Source organism: Charadrius vociferus, unplaced genomic scaffold (assembly GCF_000708025.1).
Source record: "Charadrius vociferus isolate BGI_N301 unplaced genomic scaffold, ASM70802v2 scaffold477, whole genome shotgun sequence".
NCBI classification, from domain to species: Eukaryota; Metazoa; Chordata; class Aves; order Charadriiformes; family Charadriidae; genus Charadrius; species Charadrius vociferus.
This window is the reverse complement of record NW_009649449.1, coordinates 1,583,860-1,601,512: the sequence shown is the minus strand read 5'-3', so window position 1 is coordinate 1,601,512 and position 17,653 is coordinate 1,583,860. Positions and strand designations below refer to the sequence as shown.

Genomic DNA, 17,653 nt, shown 5'->3' with positions numbered 1-17,653 from the left:
CCGTTCCTCCAGGCTCTCTGCAGTGGTATGGCTCCCAGGGAATATACTGCTTCGGTTACGCTAGATAAGTTGCATTTGTAACACAAGGTCTTTGTGGGTTTGTTGTGGAGAACAGCTGTGCCCACGCTTCCCATAAGCCTGTTTTTCTTCCAGGATTTTTTAACTGAGGGATAGTCACACATTGCACTGCGGAAGGGAGTCTGCAATGAGCAGAATCCCACTGCAATGTCAAAACGTTTGAAGAAGGCCATAGGCTGACCCGGGAAAGGCATGGTCTTCTCCCTTCTCACCTTCCCACGCCCTTAGCCTTCACTCCTGCACATGATTGCTCCTGTTCAAGGCAGAGCACCATCCCCAGCTGTGAGAGTGTGAAGCCCTGAGCAGGGACCAGTGGTCCAGACCCATGAGCGTAATCCCATGGGGACTCCCAGTTCTCCCGGGTCCGCTCCCTCCCATTTCACTGGACACTACACATCCTGCGTTCAGACTGATGGGGGCCTGGCTCTGCGGTATTTCATGTACGTAACATCAAACCTGTGAAGTTCCCCAAGCCTGGAGTTGGGGTCTAGGGCCTCCAGGGCTCTGGCCGAGCCCATTTCATCCTGACAGCACCGTGCAAAGCCATGTTGTTGCTTGCAAACTTAGTTATGTTTGTGCTTGCTCCAGAACTGCCTCACCCTTCCAGCCTAACTATGACTGATCATTGCTTCTGGGCACATTTGTCTTTCCTTCCTGAGAACATCCCCCCGAGACAAGCTTTAAGTCTAATAAAAAGTAAAGGAAATCTGTTGAAGCGACCGCTTTCCTTCTCTAGGCACGCCATGCTGACACAGTGCCCCACAAGGCGCCCCTGCACCACTCCTGGGCTGCTCGCAAGGAGACGCCGTTTGAAAGCTGCGGTGTGACCGTGCAATGTGTCCCACACGCCTGGAGCCACACTGCGTGCTGAGTTTTGTGCTTTTTCTGCCTCGCTGGGGGCGCAGATTCATGTGGGCTGCACAGTCACGAATCAGGTTGAAAAGCTGCTGCATCGCACACTGCTGAGATAAAGCAATATTGGCCAGGAAAAGCCCTTGGAATTAAGCTATCAGTTCTTAAATAAATGATACTTTGCAGTGCCAGCCTGCCCAAAACTGCATGCTATGCCCCTTACAGCTGTGTCCTTGGGAGTAGTTCCTGACTTATCCTGGTGCCAAGGCAGGAGAGGGGAGCACTCTCTGCATAAACACGCTGCTGAGCAATGATCAGATGCTGAAAATCATCAAACGGGTTAGAGGTGCTCCACCGTCTTTGCCCTTTGTAAAAGTCCCTTGAGTGCTATGCACAGAAAATCTCACAGAGGTGCTGAGCCTTATAATGAGCTAGAAAAGATGGAGCACAAGAAAGCCTGAGGCCAAAGGAAATTCAACGCTGTAATAGCTGAGCAGAAGACTGATGGTGAAGTATGGTAGGGTGCTCTTTGGGAGTAGAAGGCATATTATGAAAGGTCATAATTAGCTTGGTGGCGGGCAGAAGTGGCATGTAAAGCAAACCCTCTGGCCTGGGAGGCTGAGCACTGAGGCTCTTGCATCTCAGCATTCCTGTTGAATCAAACCAAAGCTGTGGGAGAGGACTGTCTGTAGGAGACCAGCCTACACTCTCCCACTTGTCCCTCACCTCGGCTCTTCTTCCCTTGTGACTGCAAGAACATCACAAAGCAAGCAAATTTCCTCCGCTGGAGTGTGAGCAACAAGCTGTGTGCTGAGAACCTGCATCCCCCCTTACTCGCACGGTCCCATCCCTGGCGGACAGGGCTGACCCGCGGTTCTGGCCACAGACGCCGTGCCAAGAGCCATGTCCGCTCCACTGAATCGTGTGTCCGCGAGAGAGGGCGCAGCTGAAGACACGGCACTACAGTAGCTAGAGGCGGCATTGATCAGGCATCCATGATCAGAACGTTGGCACTGTTCAGGTGTTGGTATAATTTTTCCTGGATCAGCAGATTTAAAATTGCACTCTACCATATGTATTAAAATAAAAGTCAGAGCTAATATTAAAAATGCCACTGCTCAGTCATGTATCCTGCCTGATTTTTCTTTTTCTCTTTCTTTAAAGAAAATTTGAGCATCCCTGAGGCTATGAGATATCTAGCTGGCATGAGTTTCTGTGGGAATCCGGGCTTGTCACCAGTTAATCAAATACTCAGTGCATTCTTTTAAAATAATATATTTCTTTCATGGTTTGGGAGGGGGGGATGTATGGCTAATGGGGTAGACACTGGGAACAGAGAGTTTCGGGAAACATAAAGCCACTGTAGCCAGTAATGCAGTTTGACAGCCCACGCAAGTACACTAACACATTGGTATAACATGCTGATGGAGCAGATGGAGAAAAAACACCGACACAGCTCTGGCTTACAGGCATCCACCAGCCAGGAATGGAACACCATTCTCATGACCAAAATCCCTTCCATTGCAAGGCCTAGTAATTCCTTGTGCTTTACAGGCTATAGTAAAATTCTAAGTGTAATATATGTAAGTTTTTTGATTGCTTGCAACATCCTCACCAGAACAGAAGCCAGCCTTTTCCTTCCCCGGTTAAAGTGGTTGGGCAGGAGAGTTCAGAGCTTTGCAGAGTGTGAAATCACTGGTTCAAACGGCTGAGGATGCCAAGGAAGGGAGCAGAACCACCACCACAGATCAGGACTTGTCTGCCAGTGCACTAATATGCTTAATAACCATTCTGCAGCGTAAGGTGCATTCCAGGGTGTGAGCTTTTGTAGCACCTTGAGCTTCCTGAATATCCAGGGACTTCTCTTTCTCCCCAGTGCCTCACAAAACACCTGAAGAACATGTGCCTGGGTCGCTGGGTACGCACCACCCTCGTCTACTCTAGCTGACAGATCTGCAAGTGCCGGCCTGTTTCTGTTTGGATAGGTTTCTTTTTGCAAAGCAGTCCTGCGTTTAAGTGGCCTCGTGAATGAGGCGTTCTGTCTGCGGTACTACGTCACGGCAGTCGAGGCGAGATCTCCGGAGGAAGGCGAGCGGATGCAGAAGGCAGCACGCTGTCGCTCAGTTTTCTTCTCGTCATTGACTCTGCGGATCGTGGTATTTTTAAGGAACGTTCGTTGGAAAGGTAATGACAGAGTCTGGCTAATGCTGTTTCTGGGTATCTATTAAAATTATTGCATGACTATTTAAGTTGTTTTCTTCCAGGCATTCAAAACCTCCTCTGGCTTTACACCCCTCTCTCGTGCGGCTCATCCCCCCTTTCTGTCATGCTTTTGTCCTACGGCTTAACTCTGCAATTAAACACCACAAGTTTTAGGCACATGAATAATGAAATGACTTGAGATGACAGACCTGATGTCTTTCTTAATGCTCGTAACTTCCACTGCTTCTCTTAATTCTCCTGTCTTCTCCCAGGATTTGAGAGATGGACTAATTAGTGTCCTGAAAATTACTTAAAAGCCACCAGTTCTTGCATTTAATAGCCAGTCTGAAAGTAACTTCAGTACAATAACTGGGGTCTGTAAGGGAAGGACCTAGACTGATTTAGATCTTTTCAGGTGCTCGTATAGAAAACTTGTAATTACAGCACAAAAATTAAACTAAGAGTGGCCAGCGAGGACCTGCTATCAGAGTGGCCAACCCTGCATGGCTGCAGGGACCTCAGCTTGCTATCTCACCTGACGATCCGGTTTCTGATTTTCTCCAACTCCAGCTGGCTTCAGTAGGTTTGGGATTTGAATTTTCTATGGAAATTCCTGCCCCCAGTTTGCAAGCCAGCAGGGCTTACAGACCTTGGCCAGAGAATTGCATGTCTGATTTTCTATGAAATGGGAGTTCAGAATTGATTTAGTACTAAGAAAGACTTAATGGTTGCTGAAGATGCAGGTAACATTACACTAACTGGCCATTTTTGAGGCGTGATACTACAGACACAGGTTGGTGTGCAGCTATGAATATGTAGCATGGGTCGATCATCAGCCCGCCTGAGTACGCGAGAGCTGCGTTAGACACTCATGTAGCAGGCAGAATACTTTGAACATATTTTGTTTAAAATGGAACAGTACTGCACAACAGCCACAGCAACAACAAAAAAAAAGCAGGTAAGATGGCTGGGATAGGAAAAATATATACTACTTTTTAACTACTGTAAATGCTACCCTACATTTAAAACTACTGCATCCATTTTCAGGTGACGGTGAAGGGTTATTTGGAAGTGAGCCAACGCACAAATCAGGGTGCTAATACCAAAGAGTACATTTCCCAGCAGCTAATGATCTGCTATGGTGATTTGAGGTGAAACTGAAAGCTTTTAAACCAGCTGGATATTAATTGCCAGGAATTGTGCATCCAAAGGCCATAGCTGCTCATTCAAACCATGACAAACCCATTAAGTAATCCCCTTTATAGAGGCCAGCGTGCAAGTCTTGCGCTGCCTCTTACAGGGTGTTGGAGACTCCTTGCTGAGCGGGTCTTTCCCTCTCACTTTGAAATGTATTCTCCTATAGAGGGGAAAGAAAGCTAAGAATCGATTAGCCATTAAGAGATTGTATTTTGTATTTAGGGTTTTTTTTTAGAATGGAAACCTAAAAAACCCAGTATGACTAAACCAAGAACAACTCATTTGTTTTCTTAATGAGCGCATAACACTCATGCAAAGCACAAGGGTTATCAAGCAGGATTCGCTTGCCACAGAACAGGTACAGCACAGACAGCGGGATTTAAATTTCCTTCATGTTGTCTTCCTGCCTTAAAAATCGACCTAATTCTCATGGGAATCACTTTTAGCTCCTACTCTCTTCCCCCATCTTGCACAGGCAGAGTGCAGCGGTGATGAGCTACTGGGAGAGGAAGCTCCCACTATTTCTTAATCCAAATCCATGTTTATGCTCCCTACCTTCCACATCTATCAACAAAATCCTCTGACATCTTCAGAAAATCACTGCAGAAACCTTTTCCTCTAGCTGGGCCTCTGACAAAGCATCTCTTCCAAACCAGCTTGTGGGCGCTTCTGCTCCTCCTTAATGTCCCTGCATGGACCTTGCCTGCAGCAAAAAATACCACTGCAGGTCTGAGCAAGCAAACACTGGGGCACAGACGACTTGGGGAAAGCGGGGACTGATTTCTTGATCTCTGAAACTGGATGCAGCTGTCCATAGTTTGGTTGTCTGAGTCATGCAGAGTCTGCTTTTATAATCAAAAGGAAACGGGCACGTCTGGGTTGAGGTCAGAGATACCCATATAAAACACGGCACCGATAGCAAGGCTGTTCCTCTGCATGGGCTGGGAAAGAAGCTTGAGGTGGCGAACTCACAACCAGACACATAACTTTTACGTGTCGTCCTGGATCTTATACTCTATGGGGTATGGAGAAATTGCACGCTCACTGAAAACCAACTCTCCCAGGCTGTCAGCAGCTCAGCACACACGCTCCGACCACCCCCTCGGCTCCCTCAGCACAAACCTCAAGCACAGGCAAAGAGTGCAGCAAAGTCTGAAATGCGCTATGATTAAACCTCTGTCACAGACTTTATACCCTCTACTCCTCCCCATTAACATAGGCCTGTGAAAACCCATCTCTTGGTCCATTTCTTTCTTTCTTTGTGGAATAGATGTTTGCTAACATCAGTCTGGGATGCCTTGCTCCACGGGTGAGACCCAGCTCCTCTTTTCCACTGCTCTGTTTTCTGTATCTTCCAATTTACCTGTCACAACAGGAATCCCAGTTAACCACTGGGATCTCATTACAGTCACATTTCTTTGATTCTCCTGCTGTATTTCTTAATCCAAATCCATGTTTATGCTCCCTACCTTCCACATCTATCAACAAAGCCCTCTGACATCTTCAGAAAATCAGTGCAGAAGCCTTTTCCTCTGGCCGGGCCTCTGACAAAGCATCTCTTCCAAACCAGCTCTGGTCCTGCTGTGTCCTCTCATATAGCTTTCCCCAGTCCCTAACCGTGGGCTCTCTTGCTCTAGGAAAAAGAGCACAACCCTTCCCTCTTCATCAGATGCTGAATGAGCTGCACCTTTCTGATCCCTTATCTCTCAGCACTGGTGGGTGAAGGTCCTCTCTCTAGCCCTGGGGCAGGCTCTTCACCTCCCTATAGCACCGATTGCCATGCTTGCGGAGGGCTTGGAGAGCGGTTTCCCTTTCTCATGTGTACTTGTAGGGTCACCGCATTCATCTGTCCCACTGAGCTGTGTAGGGGTTAATGAATTACTGTTTACACAGCAATTTGAAGATGAAAAGTGCAATGGAAGGGCTCTGTTATTGTTACCATGTATGAAGAGTTCCGTACCAAACCCAACTGTATTGTGTTTGGCCACTGGATGTCACAGCTGCTCAACACACAATGCAGCTGAAATAAGAAAGGAAAAGTGCTTACCCAGCAGTGGGCAACAGCCACGGTTCCAGAGCCCTTATTTGTTCTGCGAAGAGTGTTTGTTTGTTAAGGGGCTTGGAGGTCTTCTCCTGTGTTTGTGCACTGCTAATATTGCTTTTCAGAGAGACTGAGCAGCAACTGTGCTTCCTCGGCATGTTATTACACTGAGACATCAGGAGCAAAATGAATGTTTTTGCAGGAGGAGGTGCAGATATGTATAAAATATTAATAACACAGTGTCCGAGGAGGTGGACAGGTATTTGCACATGCTGCCAAGCTGTCTTGTCACTGAATTATTCCTTCTTTAACCCACCACCATCCAGTCCACAGCACAGAGCCCTCATATGATGGAAAAATTTCTAACCTTTTTCTAAAAAAGCTCTGTTTTTCTAAAATTACCCTAAATGCAGAGGGAAGATTGAGCTCCCCCCTCCTAATCCTCTCTTCGTGTTTTGTTTTTTTCAAAGTCTCAACTAAAGATCCAGAACATGAAGTCACTTTCAGCAAAGTCTGTAGAGCAGACCTATATAGACGTTACAAGAACTCTAATTACATTTCCTGGAAATAAAAATGAAGAGGGATTATTTCACCGTGTTCTCCTCTTTTTATAGCATCCCATTGTCCTTTTCACCACCTTGGGGAAACGGCGAGTGAAAGGCTGCTCGTGCTGGTGGTGCGGTGAGGTGATACCCACCCCAGAAATGATGTGAACATTAAAGAGGGAAAAGCATTTTAAGATAATCCAAGGGCTACAGCTATAACTAAGAGTAATTGGCTGAAACTGAGCAAAAGAAAATTTAGGTTGACAATGAACTGCAGGTAGCTACTGCTGAGATCTGTTAGACCGTGAAATGGAATTCGCCAAGGAAACCTCTCTGCTTTAAAACGGGCAAATCCTGCTTTTAGGAATGCTGGTGTAAACCTCCGGTGTCTATCTCGGACTGCCTCAAAGCCCATTTCTATCACAAAGCTTCAGTAGAATCAACAAACGTAGCTGAATTTATGTCGGTAGAAGGTGAATTTAGCAAAGCACATCAAAATATTATATAAGAAGAAGGAGGCCTAAAGGGATTGTGTGAACCGAAGAAATGAATTCCAGCGCTTTTCTACCTCTGACTTCTGTGGGGGGGGTGTGAGGGATGGGCAAAATTTCAAAGAAGCGAGGGCCATTTTTGGAAGGAAGATGTAAAAACCTTACAGGAATTGTTGAATAAAAGGATCTCATGTTTCAATCCGCACAGCTATTGCCCGCTTCACTCGTGGGTTTGGGCTTACCAGCAGTAGCTGCTTTTTGTCTTTTGTAAAACTTGTGTAGGCTCTGAACACTTTTGTTCACCCAGCATGGCCTCAGCAGGGAGAGCTCTATTTGAAGAGCTTTTAGACTCACTCGTGAAAACCTAGATAGCCCGATTGAAGGCAATCTGTTTGTCCCACATCAAACTGCCTGTTCCTGGTCAAATGTTTGCTGGACTTGGGAGTGATGCAGCTATTTCTGCAACCCCTGATGAAATCCCTGCTGATTCAGAGGGAAAGGAGTTAACCCTTTCAAGTTCTGGGTCAAAGGCACTCGGCGGTGTTGCGCCAGCTACTTCAATGCGATGTCACGGTTTTAATGTGGCTCCCGATACTCAGAATGGATCTGAAAGTCAGACCTGAGCTGAGCTTTAGGCCAGCGAGGACAGAGGGAATAGCCTGGGAGAAGCCGGATTTAAAAGATGGCAAAGAGTCAGGGAAAACCGTAGAGATAAAAGTGAAGTGCATGGAAGCCAATGATGTGGGATTAAAGGCTTATTTCCTACTGTAGTCGGGGCAGGAGGGGGGAGGCTGAAGTCTGTGGATCTGCATCTGTGTGAAAGTAGCCTGCCAAGAATATTCATGGCTGAGATATCCGACATTAGATTTTCCCACTGGCTGAATCTGGGTGCAGAGATGATTCCTGTTAGACCTACAATCTTCTTCACCTGTAAAACACCAGTTTACTTCAAGCACAGTCCTGCTGTGATACCCGGAGTCCCTAGGCACTACATCCATACTTCTCTCTAGCAACAATACTGAGGTAGCAAACCAGACGGCTAATAAAGACAAGCTTTAAGCCAGCCGGGTTCAACTCCATATACACTAAAAAAAGCTATAGCTCCAAGAACCAATGAGTGACTGTTGACATGAGCAATACTTTATACAGGAGAAGGACTCCTTCCATATTATTCAGGTTGTAGTTAGAAGCTTAATATTAAAATACATTTGAAGAGTTTAATTAAAATTATTTTTGTCACAACTCCAAAACAAGCTCATACTTAGAGCCCGTAGTAAATCCTCTCCTCGGATTGCTGCGTCTTCCAGAGTAGCCACTAACTTGGGGGGAGCTAACTTGAGCTAACAGAGATGTGGTTTTTGCACGTGCTGAGCACCCACTGCTCCTGCCGATGCCAAGTGAAATGTCACAACTTTAGCACGTTGCAAAAGCTCCATTAAAAATTAATTTACTGTCATCTCCAGTTTGCTGGCACCAGTTCATTCCCAAATGGGCTTTATTTCAAATCCTTTGTGCAGACTGGGCTAGCTGATCGATAAAGCACAGGCAAGAGAAACAGCTTGTCCCTAAGTGACATCCATTTAAACACTCTTGGCACACACGCGGGCAGGGTGGCGGGAGGGATGCTCTGGTGCAGAGGTGACCTCCTGTTCTTGACTCTTGTTCACACCCTTGTGTGCTGCTGTGTGGAATCCTGGAGTGAAAACAGGTATAAACCTCCAAAATTTCTCCCTCAGCTAATTTCAAAGCCTATTTACCCAACTGGATACACAAGGATTATGAAGTGCCTTGCAGGGCATGTTTGATTAGTTTAGTCCTTACACAGTTCAGTGCAACTGTCAGAATAAATGACTTCTTTAGGGGAGAGAGGCAAAAATACACATTTGGTTAATCAACTCAATATTGCAGCAGTTCCCAAAGATTAAATATGCACTGCATAAAAAAGCAAACCAGGAAAGGCCTTTTAATGTTAATAACTCACTTGCAAAGAATAAGATTTTGAATAAAAAAACGTCATCTGTTCTTTAGCAGAATCTAATCCTAGAAACCTGAGTTCACATGAAATCTGTAACTCCCCTATGGCTCTTACTGTTGAATTGCTGTCATTACATACCTTATTGCTGAAAATAATAATTGCAAACATTATTGCAAGTGGCAGGGACACTGCAAACAGAAGTGCTGAGATTTCACTGATGTGAGCTTTCTTCTTGCCAAATGTTTAATATTGCTGCCTGTCACCTAAAATTAACAGCAAAGTTGCACTGCATTTGGTGGAAGCTGTAGCTCTTCTCAGTACCAGGTGAGAATTCCATTCCTGGGGAGATTTCTGCTCCCCTTCTGTTATTAAACCACGGGTTAGGGGTTGGGAGGCGCTGCAGGGTGGAAAGGGCTGTCTGTCGGTAGTGTATCATTCTTGGGGGGAGGAGAAGGCTTTTCACAGGGAATGACATTTGCCTAGTAACAGGACACACAAAGGCAGGCAGAAGATGCAGGACCTGTTTCCTGGTCTGCCAAATTGCTTTTTTTACTGGACAATTATTTGGCCGCGACACATTTTTAAGGAAATCAAGTGCCTGAAGATGTATAGAGAAGGTGCTGAAGTCCACAAGAGCATTCAGACATCTGACACCAGCTAGTTTTTATTTTAATTCCTCTATGTTTTATAAAAAGCCACCAGAGTTTCAGCATCTTGTATCATGCCTATGTCTCTCAACAGCCTGAACAGTTTTTCAGAGCTCTGAATTTTCCAAAGGTTGTGAACGTCTCACATTCAAAACTGGATTTTCAGTGAGTCGGGAAGGTGTTGAAAGCAAAAGGCTTTGAAATATTAGGCTTGCAGGAGTGGAGCACTTTTAAATCTGGCCTCAGAAGTCTGATTTTCAAAGGAGCAGAGCGTCTACAATTTTGACTTCTAATAAAATTGTGAATGCTCAGCACTTTTGAAAACCAGTCCCTTCTGCCTTGGCTCCTTCCTCTGTGTAACAAGGAAACCATTGGCCACCTCACAGTGCTCGAGAGCTGTGTTGGGCATCTTTGCTTAAAAAGCAGTGTTACCCATCCTTGCAATGAAGCTTTTCTAGCTGCTCACCAGGACCGAATGGGCAGCAATAGTGGGCAGAGAGTGCGTAGCATCTGGGGTCAGACCATGGCTCCGAGGCCATCGGCTTTGGCTGTGGGGGAAACCTGTTCCACGTGCACAGACAGCTTGGCTCAGAGGAGCAATAAAGCGCCTTTAACATTTAAAGCTGGCCGTCTAAATAAAATATCTCAGTGGCATTGTTTGCTGTTATTATTTTGGATGGGTGAGGAGAAGGGCGGGATGGGTGCTGGAAAGGCCAGACCCAGAGTAAATTGCTGTTTACGCTTCCTGGGGCTTTTTAAAGAAATGCACTCCCCGCCTTGGTTACGACTGCAGATCCAGCGAGAGACATGTGGGTCCCTGCTGCCCTGTTCCGCCTGCTCCTGGTGCATCTCGGCTGCTCTCACCTACTGCACTGGACATACAAAGGTAATGAAAAACGAGGTTGTTTTGGGATCGCTACTGACTGCTGGCTTGCTAAAGATGCTCCCATCCTTTTTGTACCGCAGAAGCAACACTCAGCTTGACTCTCTTTCCATTAGTGAAAGATCTCCACAGAGCAGCTAATTTATTCCCCTTTATTGATGCCTGCGTGTCTTGAAAGTGATTCTCTTCAATGTCACCCCTTTTTACTCCTTTGTGTGGTTGGGACACATTGTCAGAATTGGCAGACCAACGAGGTTCAAACAATGGGGGAAAATCTTTTCAATGTGTTAGAATAAAAGCTGCCCTTTGGATGATCCTGGAAGGAAAAGCTTTAAATACTGCCTGCTCATTATTTTATTGTCATATCCCATGCGGTGCAGATCACAAAGAAGTGCTTATTTATGTATTTATATATTTTGTGAAATTTTATCTGATTTTTCATTTGTTTCAGGGGATTGTTTGCAGAGCTCATTGAAGTAACGTAGTTCTTTTATGATCTTCACTGGGCTGAGAATCAAGCTAAAACAAAGGATATTGTTGAATAGATGCAATATTGCAATTAGGACACTAAGCTGTTTGCAGAAGTTTTCTCTGGATTTTCTTTTGGCCAGGCTGTCTGCACCTCCTAAGCCCCCCATATTTAACCGACGTCAGGAAACAAATACCTGCAAACTGACATTGCTTAAATGAAATAAAAATAAAAGAATTGGCAAATAGTAACAAATCCCCAGGTGTGGCTGTAATTATAATAATTTGAAAATTAGGAAAATGGTGAAGTAGCTTTGAACTATTTTCTTTTTAAAACAATCACCTCTCCTTCCAAACCATCTCTGCAGGATTTGAAGTCACCGAGTTCAACAATCACATGATGATTATTCCTCAGGTCTGGCTCCGTTTGTCTCAGACAGACACGGCTCTGACATGGATCAATATATTGCAGTTTTGGGGTGATGAAGAAAAGGTTTCTGTGACTGATTGTCAGTCACTGCCGTGACAGAGATAGAATCCAAATTTCTACTTAGGCTTAAAGTCCTAAATATAGAACTAGAGGGAGGGCAAATAGCCTTGAAGGGTTCAAGCAGTTGTTAATAGTTTCAGCAGCACCCAGACCTCTGCGGGAAAGATTCCAATTAGGGCTAAGAGGCTCAGAGCCGTTGGGAAAAGCATCCAGCAAACCGGGTCTCCTACACATTTGCTCCCTCTATAGGTGACTGCAGGAGGATTTTAGCATTAAATACTCGCAGAGGCGATGAGCGTGTGCAGGTGAAGCTATGGCCTTAAGTTCTTAGTCCCACGTCAAAGGTCTGTGCCTGAGCTGGTGACACTGAGCAGGACAGGAGCTGGCATTAATGCTTACCATGACCATAATAATTAGGGGCTAATTAGGCCTGGGAGGTGAAGGGGCATCAAGAGCTCAGAGCAATCAACGGAATCATGAAAATGGGACGCCCAGGTCCTATTCCACACCAGGATCTGTCTCCCAAAAGCAATGAATCACTTCGTCATTGTTTGGTGTGTGTGTAAAAAGGGGGTGCCCCGAAGAGGCGTAGCACTGTGCTCAGGAAAGGAGGGTTTGTTAACAAAAAACACACCCAGGACATCAAAGCCAGACTGGACCAGTCCTATCCCAGAAAACATACAAAAGGTTCCATTTATTTAAACCATTTCACTCCTATTCTTCTTTTGTTAGCTCTCTCCCTAGTTAAAAATAGCAAATTTGCTGCCAGTTCCTGATCCTAAGCAGAGACTTCCCACCTATTGCCCTGGTCCTATTCACTCTCACACTGGTTGAGAACCTGATTCCGCACCTTTGGCAGCTGAAAGCCCCACTTAAATCCCCGTTTCTCTATAAACACTGCTTCTCTTTGGGTGGAGGTTCAGTCTCCAGCCATCAGTAAGCTATGACTGCAATGCAGGTTTCTTATTTTGCAGCACAGTTGTCTTGCAGACGGAATAATGTGTATTTTCACTCTAGGGAAGGCAGAGAAATCTTTTATTGCTGCAGCTCCTGGTGTTATAATAACTAGATTGGCATGCCCTGCTGGCAAATGAGGAGAGTTTTCCGACTCCGGAGCTAACAGCAGTTCTCACTATGTCCTGATAACCTGGTTTGCTTCTCCTCCGCGCAGAAGGAGATCTGGATGAAGAGCACTGGGGAACGCACTTCGCAGACTGTGCGGGCAAGCACCAATCTCCAATTGACATCCAGAGGAAAAAAGTGAGGTACAACCCCCAGTTGCTGCAGCTGGAGCTGAGTGGTTACGATGGGCCTTTGCGAGGGGATTTCACAATGACCAACAACGGTCACTCTGGTAAGACTGGGGGGATCCTTCGCATTACCCACCTAAAACGAGGAGCTGGTTAAGAACTCATTGCTGGCAAAGGAGCAGCCTGAGTCAGAAATCAGGGCGCACAGCTCAAGGAGTGTATTGGTCCTGCAGCAGCTCCAGCTGCCACTCACCTTTGTGGCAGAAGGAGAAGCTCTAAGGCACAAGGAAGCAAGAGCTGCCTGTCCCCTCCAGCCCCGTTTTGCCCCCTGAGCCGTGGCTCGGTACACGGATGACTGCACAGGCGGCATCCAGGGGCCTCCCGTGCCCCGTTTCCATGACAATGGGTGATGCTGCAGCCAACAGCGCAGGGAACAGGTCAGCAGCTGCAAAGAAAAGGCCTTACATTTTTGAAACGCAGATGCCTTTAATAGTAGTTCTGTCCTGAAAGCCCAACCCTTTCATCCGCACTGCTTTCATCCACACCGCATCCTGTACTTTCTGCGCATCACACCGGGCTGAGTTCTGCAGCGTTCAACGGGAGAAAGAACATACCTTCCGCTGGGACAGCTGATGGGAGAAACATCTGAACCTGACAACTTTCTGCTTTTAGGCTGTAAAGTAGCGCGGTGGTGTCCCCTCTGGAGGTTTCACCTGGGCAGCGTAGTGCACTTACCACATTGCATTTGGGGTATAAAAGAGACTTTATGAGTTCATGTATGTATTCTCCCAGCACACGCAGGATGCGGGAACAGCTCCTGCACGTCCATCTCAGCACCCTGCCATAGCCAGAACACTATCACAAGCCTTTTTTGGCCAGCAAGTGACACTAGGATGAAATGTGGTGGAATAAGCCAGCTTTGCCGTAGGGGTACGCGTTTTTTTTTCTTCCCTGGCTGAGCAGATGTCCTGGGAGGATGTCAAGCTCATGACAGTGCAGGAACAGATTATTCGTTTTAGCTGATTGAAATGCTATTCACAGACAATACCTTTTTTTTTTTTTAACTCACCTTACTTTGCTCTGCTGTCTCACTTCTTTCTGCTCTGGTAGTTTTGCCGTTCTCCCCAATTGCACAGGAAAGCTCTCCAGAAACGCATATGTAAACCAGAGAAATAAAAGGCAGTTATGGTTCTGCAAGATATTTTCTCTATTAGACATCAAAAAAGGATAAAAGGAAGCTACAGCATTATAGATTAACCCTTTCTGTCAGTTAACTAGAAGACTGCAGGACTATAGTAGTGAATGGTAATTGGTGCGTGCTGACGCCTCTCTGCGTTCAGAAAATGCATCTTTTGCCCCCGTGCAGTAATAAGAACTAGAAGTGACAGAAATAGAGAAGTGTAGTTCAATAGCAAGTTTGCGTCTGAGGTTCGGTCAGGTGTCACTCACACAAAGTACAACACGGAGGAGAATCCCTTCCTTCTAGTCAGAAGTTTGGTATTTCAGGTCTCAGGAAGGGGAGCAGAAGCACAGCGAGGGTTAAAAGCCTTATCTTTGGCCACACAGGCTCAGGGCAAGGCTTATGATTTAGGAGGTCCTGGATTCCCCTCCTGCGGTCTGTAATTCGTTGTCTAAATAATTCATCAGCTGGTACTGTTGGGATAATGCTTTTGGACTACACATGAGCAATGAGAGAATTTTCCAATAGCTGCAGTGGGGAGGGAATGCGTGTTTTTGGGAGGGCGTTTGGAACATAAAACTGGTAGCTCTGTAATCCCACACAACAGTCCTTTCTTTCTCTCTGTAACAGAGAGAAGTACAGAGCGAGAGCAAGGAAATGAAGTGATGAGAGACATACTGCCTTCGGAGAAAGGCTGTTGTGATTGTATTTCTAAAAAATCAAAATGAATAAGTACTCCTGCTTGTAGCCCATACAAGCTCAACATTCAGATAGAAGCTCCCATGTCAGCATTGCTACCCTGACTGCCTATAAATTAATTCCTGCAGGTTTAGCTTTCAGATCTCTGACTGCTCATGTGTATTTTCCTATTCTTCTTGGTTAACATCAAAACAATGATTTTCTGATGCAGGGCATTTCAGTAAAGCACAAAGAAAAAAATGACTGTCCCTATTCACAGCTCTGTGAAGTCAGGCTAGGCTTTCTTACTGCCGCCAGTGAGATGGGACAAGATAGAAATATCTCCCAAGGAAAATATTCCACTGGGCCACATCAGAAAACATTCAGCAGATCTGAAAGGAACAAGAGACGGATTTATCAGCAGCGCTCTCCTTAAAGGCTCTCAGGGACCGAAGACCAACTGTCTCGCCTAAGAAAACAGCTACGCTTCCTCTCTCGGTGTATAATTACCAGGCTAAATCCCACCTGATAAAGCCTATTTGCAGTAGCACAGAGTGTCTGCACAAGGAATCCGCACCTATCTACCGCATCTGCGCAGACACACTCACACAGATAACCTTAGGTTAATGAAGCCTTTTATATTTGGCATTTGGACTTTTCTTTCTTTCTTTTTTTTTTTTAAACAGGATTGGTCTTGTAGTAGGTAGGGAGGACACACACAGCTCTGGAAGATTAAAAAGTCATCCATGCAGGGTGTGTGTAACTTCCCCCAGTAGCAGATTATTATTTTTTATTTTTTTTTTAGGACTGGCACCTCAAGTGTGGCCTTCATTAACTTCTTCATTAACTCATCCGCCGCAGAGGCCAGCACTGGGAAGGGAGAGGGGCTGGCTGCGTGTGCTGTGATCTGTAAGGCAGTAAGGGACAAGAGCCCGAATGGCAGGGCAGAAACGCTGGAGGAAGGCGCAGCCGCGCTCCGGTTGGCACTGCGCAGTCCCAGCGGATCCCCCAGAGCGCAGCAGGAGTACGGCACTTCAGCTCCGAGCAGTCACGCTCTCCACACACGCTTTACACTGGTGATGGGTAGAAGCAAACTGGGCTGTTACCTACCCTCGTGCTTTCAGCAAAGTATTCGCATAATATACCTTACAGGAGGCTTAAGCTTCCCATAAGCTCAGAACACAATTCTCTGGACGTGTTTTGTGGAAAGTAGCAACCATAGTGAGCTACTTGAGGTAAATAACCCTAATTGTGGAAAGCAGTCAGCAGAGATCTTCCATAAAAAGTAAGGAAGATGCTTTTTTCCCCACTCTAGACTCTTTGGGATATTACAAGGAAACATGTTTTCATCTTGTCTGTGTGTCAACAATTTTAAAAACAAGAGAAACTTCACACAAAATGACTAATGAATCATATAGACTTTGCTACATTTTGCAAGGATAGTTTCTATTTCTAATACCATGCTCTGGGCTTTCATTAGGATGAGGCATTTCTCCATTTTCGCTCCTAGGTTTGGCATATTTATTAACATAATATATGATTTGTGGCAGTACATTAGCAGGAAGACAAGTGTTTCATAGTCACTTCGTGAATACTCCTTGGCAAGGAGAAGCAAAGAGATTTGTCTCTACAAATCCTTCAAGCATTAATACAAATTTACAGGGCTCTGATCCAGTATGCCTGTTCCTAGAAGATGCAGAATCCAGAATACTGGAAATTCTATGATTCACCATTCTATGATTCTGTGAAATTACGATGACGGGTTAGATAAGTTCAGTCACTTTGTTGATTTCTATCCCCCTTTTCTTCTTTGGAAAAAATAGTAGTTAACAAATCTGTGCACAGCCCTGCAAGATGTGATGTACTCTGCGAGAGATGAGCATTTAAAGCACTTTTATTAGTGCCTAAGGGAAAAACCCAGAGCGGCTTAGATGGAAACAAAGTCCGCAGACACAGGCAGTGTCTTTGTGCCTGGCGTGGTCTTTGTGGTGCACGAGCCCAAGGTCAGGGAAGATTTCAACTGCACCTGGCTTTAAGCTTCAGTGGTTTTCCTGGCACACTGGAGTTAGTTCCCTGACCGCGACCGTGCCAGCGTATTTCAGAGAGGGTGTTCTTGGCAGAAAGCACTGGGCACTGGAAGGGCAACTCCAGGAATGCGCATGGCTGCACCCATTGCTGTCTCCAATCTGGTTTGGGGTTTTTTGGTTTTTTTTTTTTCAGTTCAGATTGATTTGCCACCCACCATGCGCATCTCCAGAGGGCTCCCAGGCATCTACACTGCTGTACAAATGCATCTGCACTGGGGTGGCCTGGACCTGGAGACCAGCGGCTCCGAACACACCATAGACGGGATGAGATACTTCGCAGAGGTACTTGCAAACGGAGCGGGCTGGAGGGAGGGCTCGTTGCAAATCTGGCAACTGGGAGATGGGAAGCTGCAGCCCACAAAGCCTGCAGGAAGCAATGCAGAGGCGAGAATGAGAAATAGGGCTCCTGTAGTGCCAGTGGTTGGTGCAGTGCAAGGGCTGCGCCTGGTGGTGCTGGCACAGAAGACTAAGAAAAGCCATCGCAATAGCACTAAGAGCCTTCAAAGACGGAGTTGTTCCTCCACATTCATCACAAACCTATTAAACTAAAGGTCTATTTGGCTGTGCTGTGAGGCACAGGCAGCCGGAA

At 45.9% G+C, this 17,653-nt stretch overlaps 1 protein-coding gene across 1 annotated transcript in view; it reads left to right on the top strand.

The window, feature by feature from the left end:
- Positions 1-10,892: 10,892 nt before the first annotated feature.
- The window catches only part of CA6 (carbonic anhydrase VI), a 10,991-nt gene continuing 4,230 nt past the window's right edge, over positions 10,893-17,653 (top strand). The window contains exons 1-3 of the mRNA XM_009889652.1: positions 10,893-10,914; positions 13,041-13,223; positions 17,198-17,346. Of these exons, the coding sequence (XP_009887954.1) occupies positions 13,202-13,223; positions 17,198-17,346 (171 nt within the window). The 5' untranslated portion in view covers positions 10,893-10,914; positions 13,041-13,201. The remainder of the gene's footprint in view (positions 10,915-13,040; positions 13,224-17,197; positions 17,347-17,653) is intronic.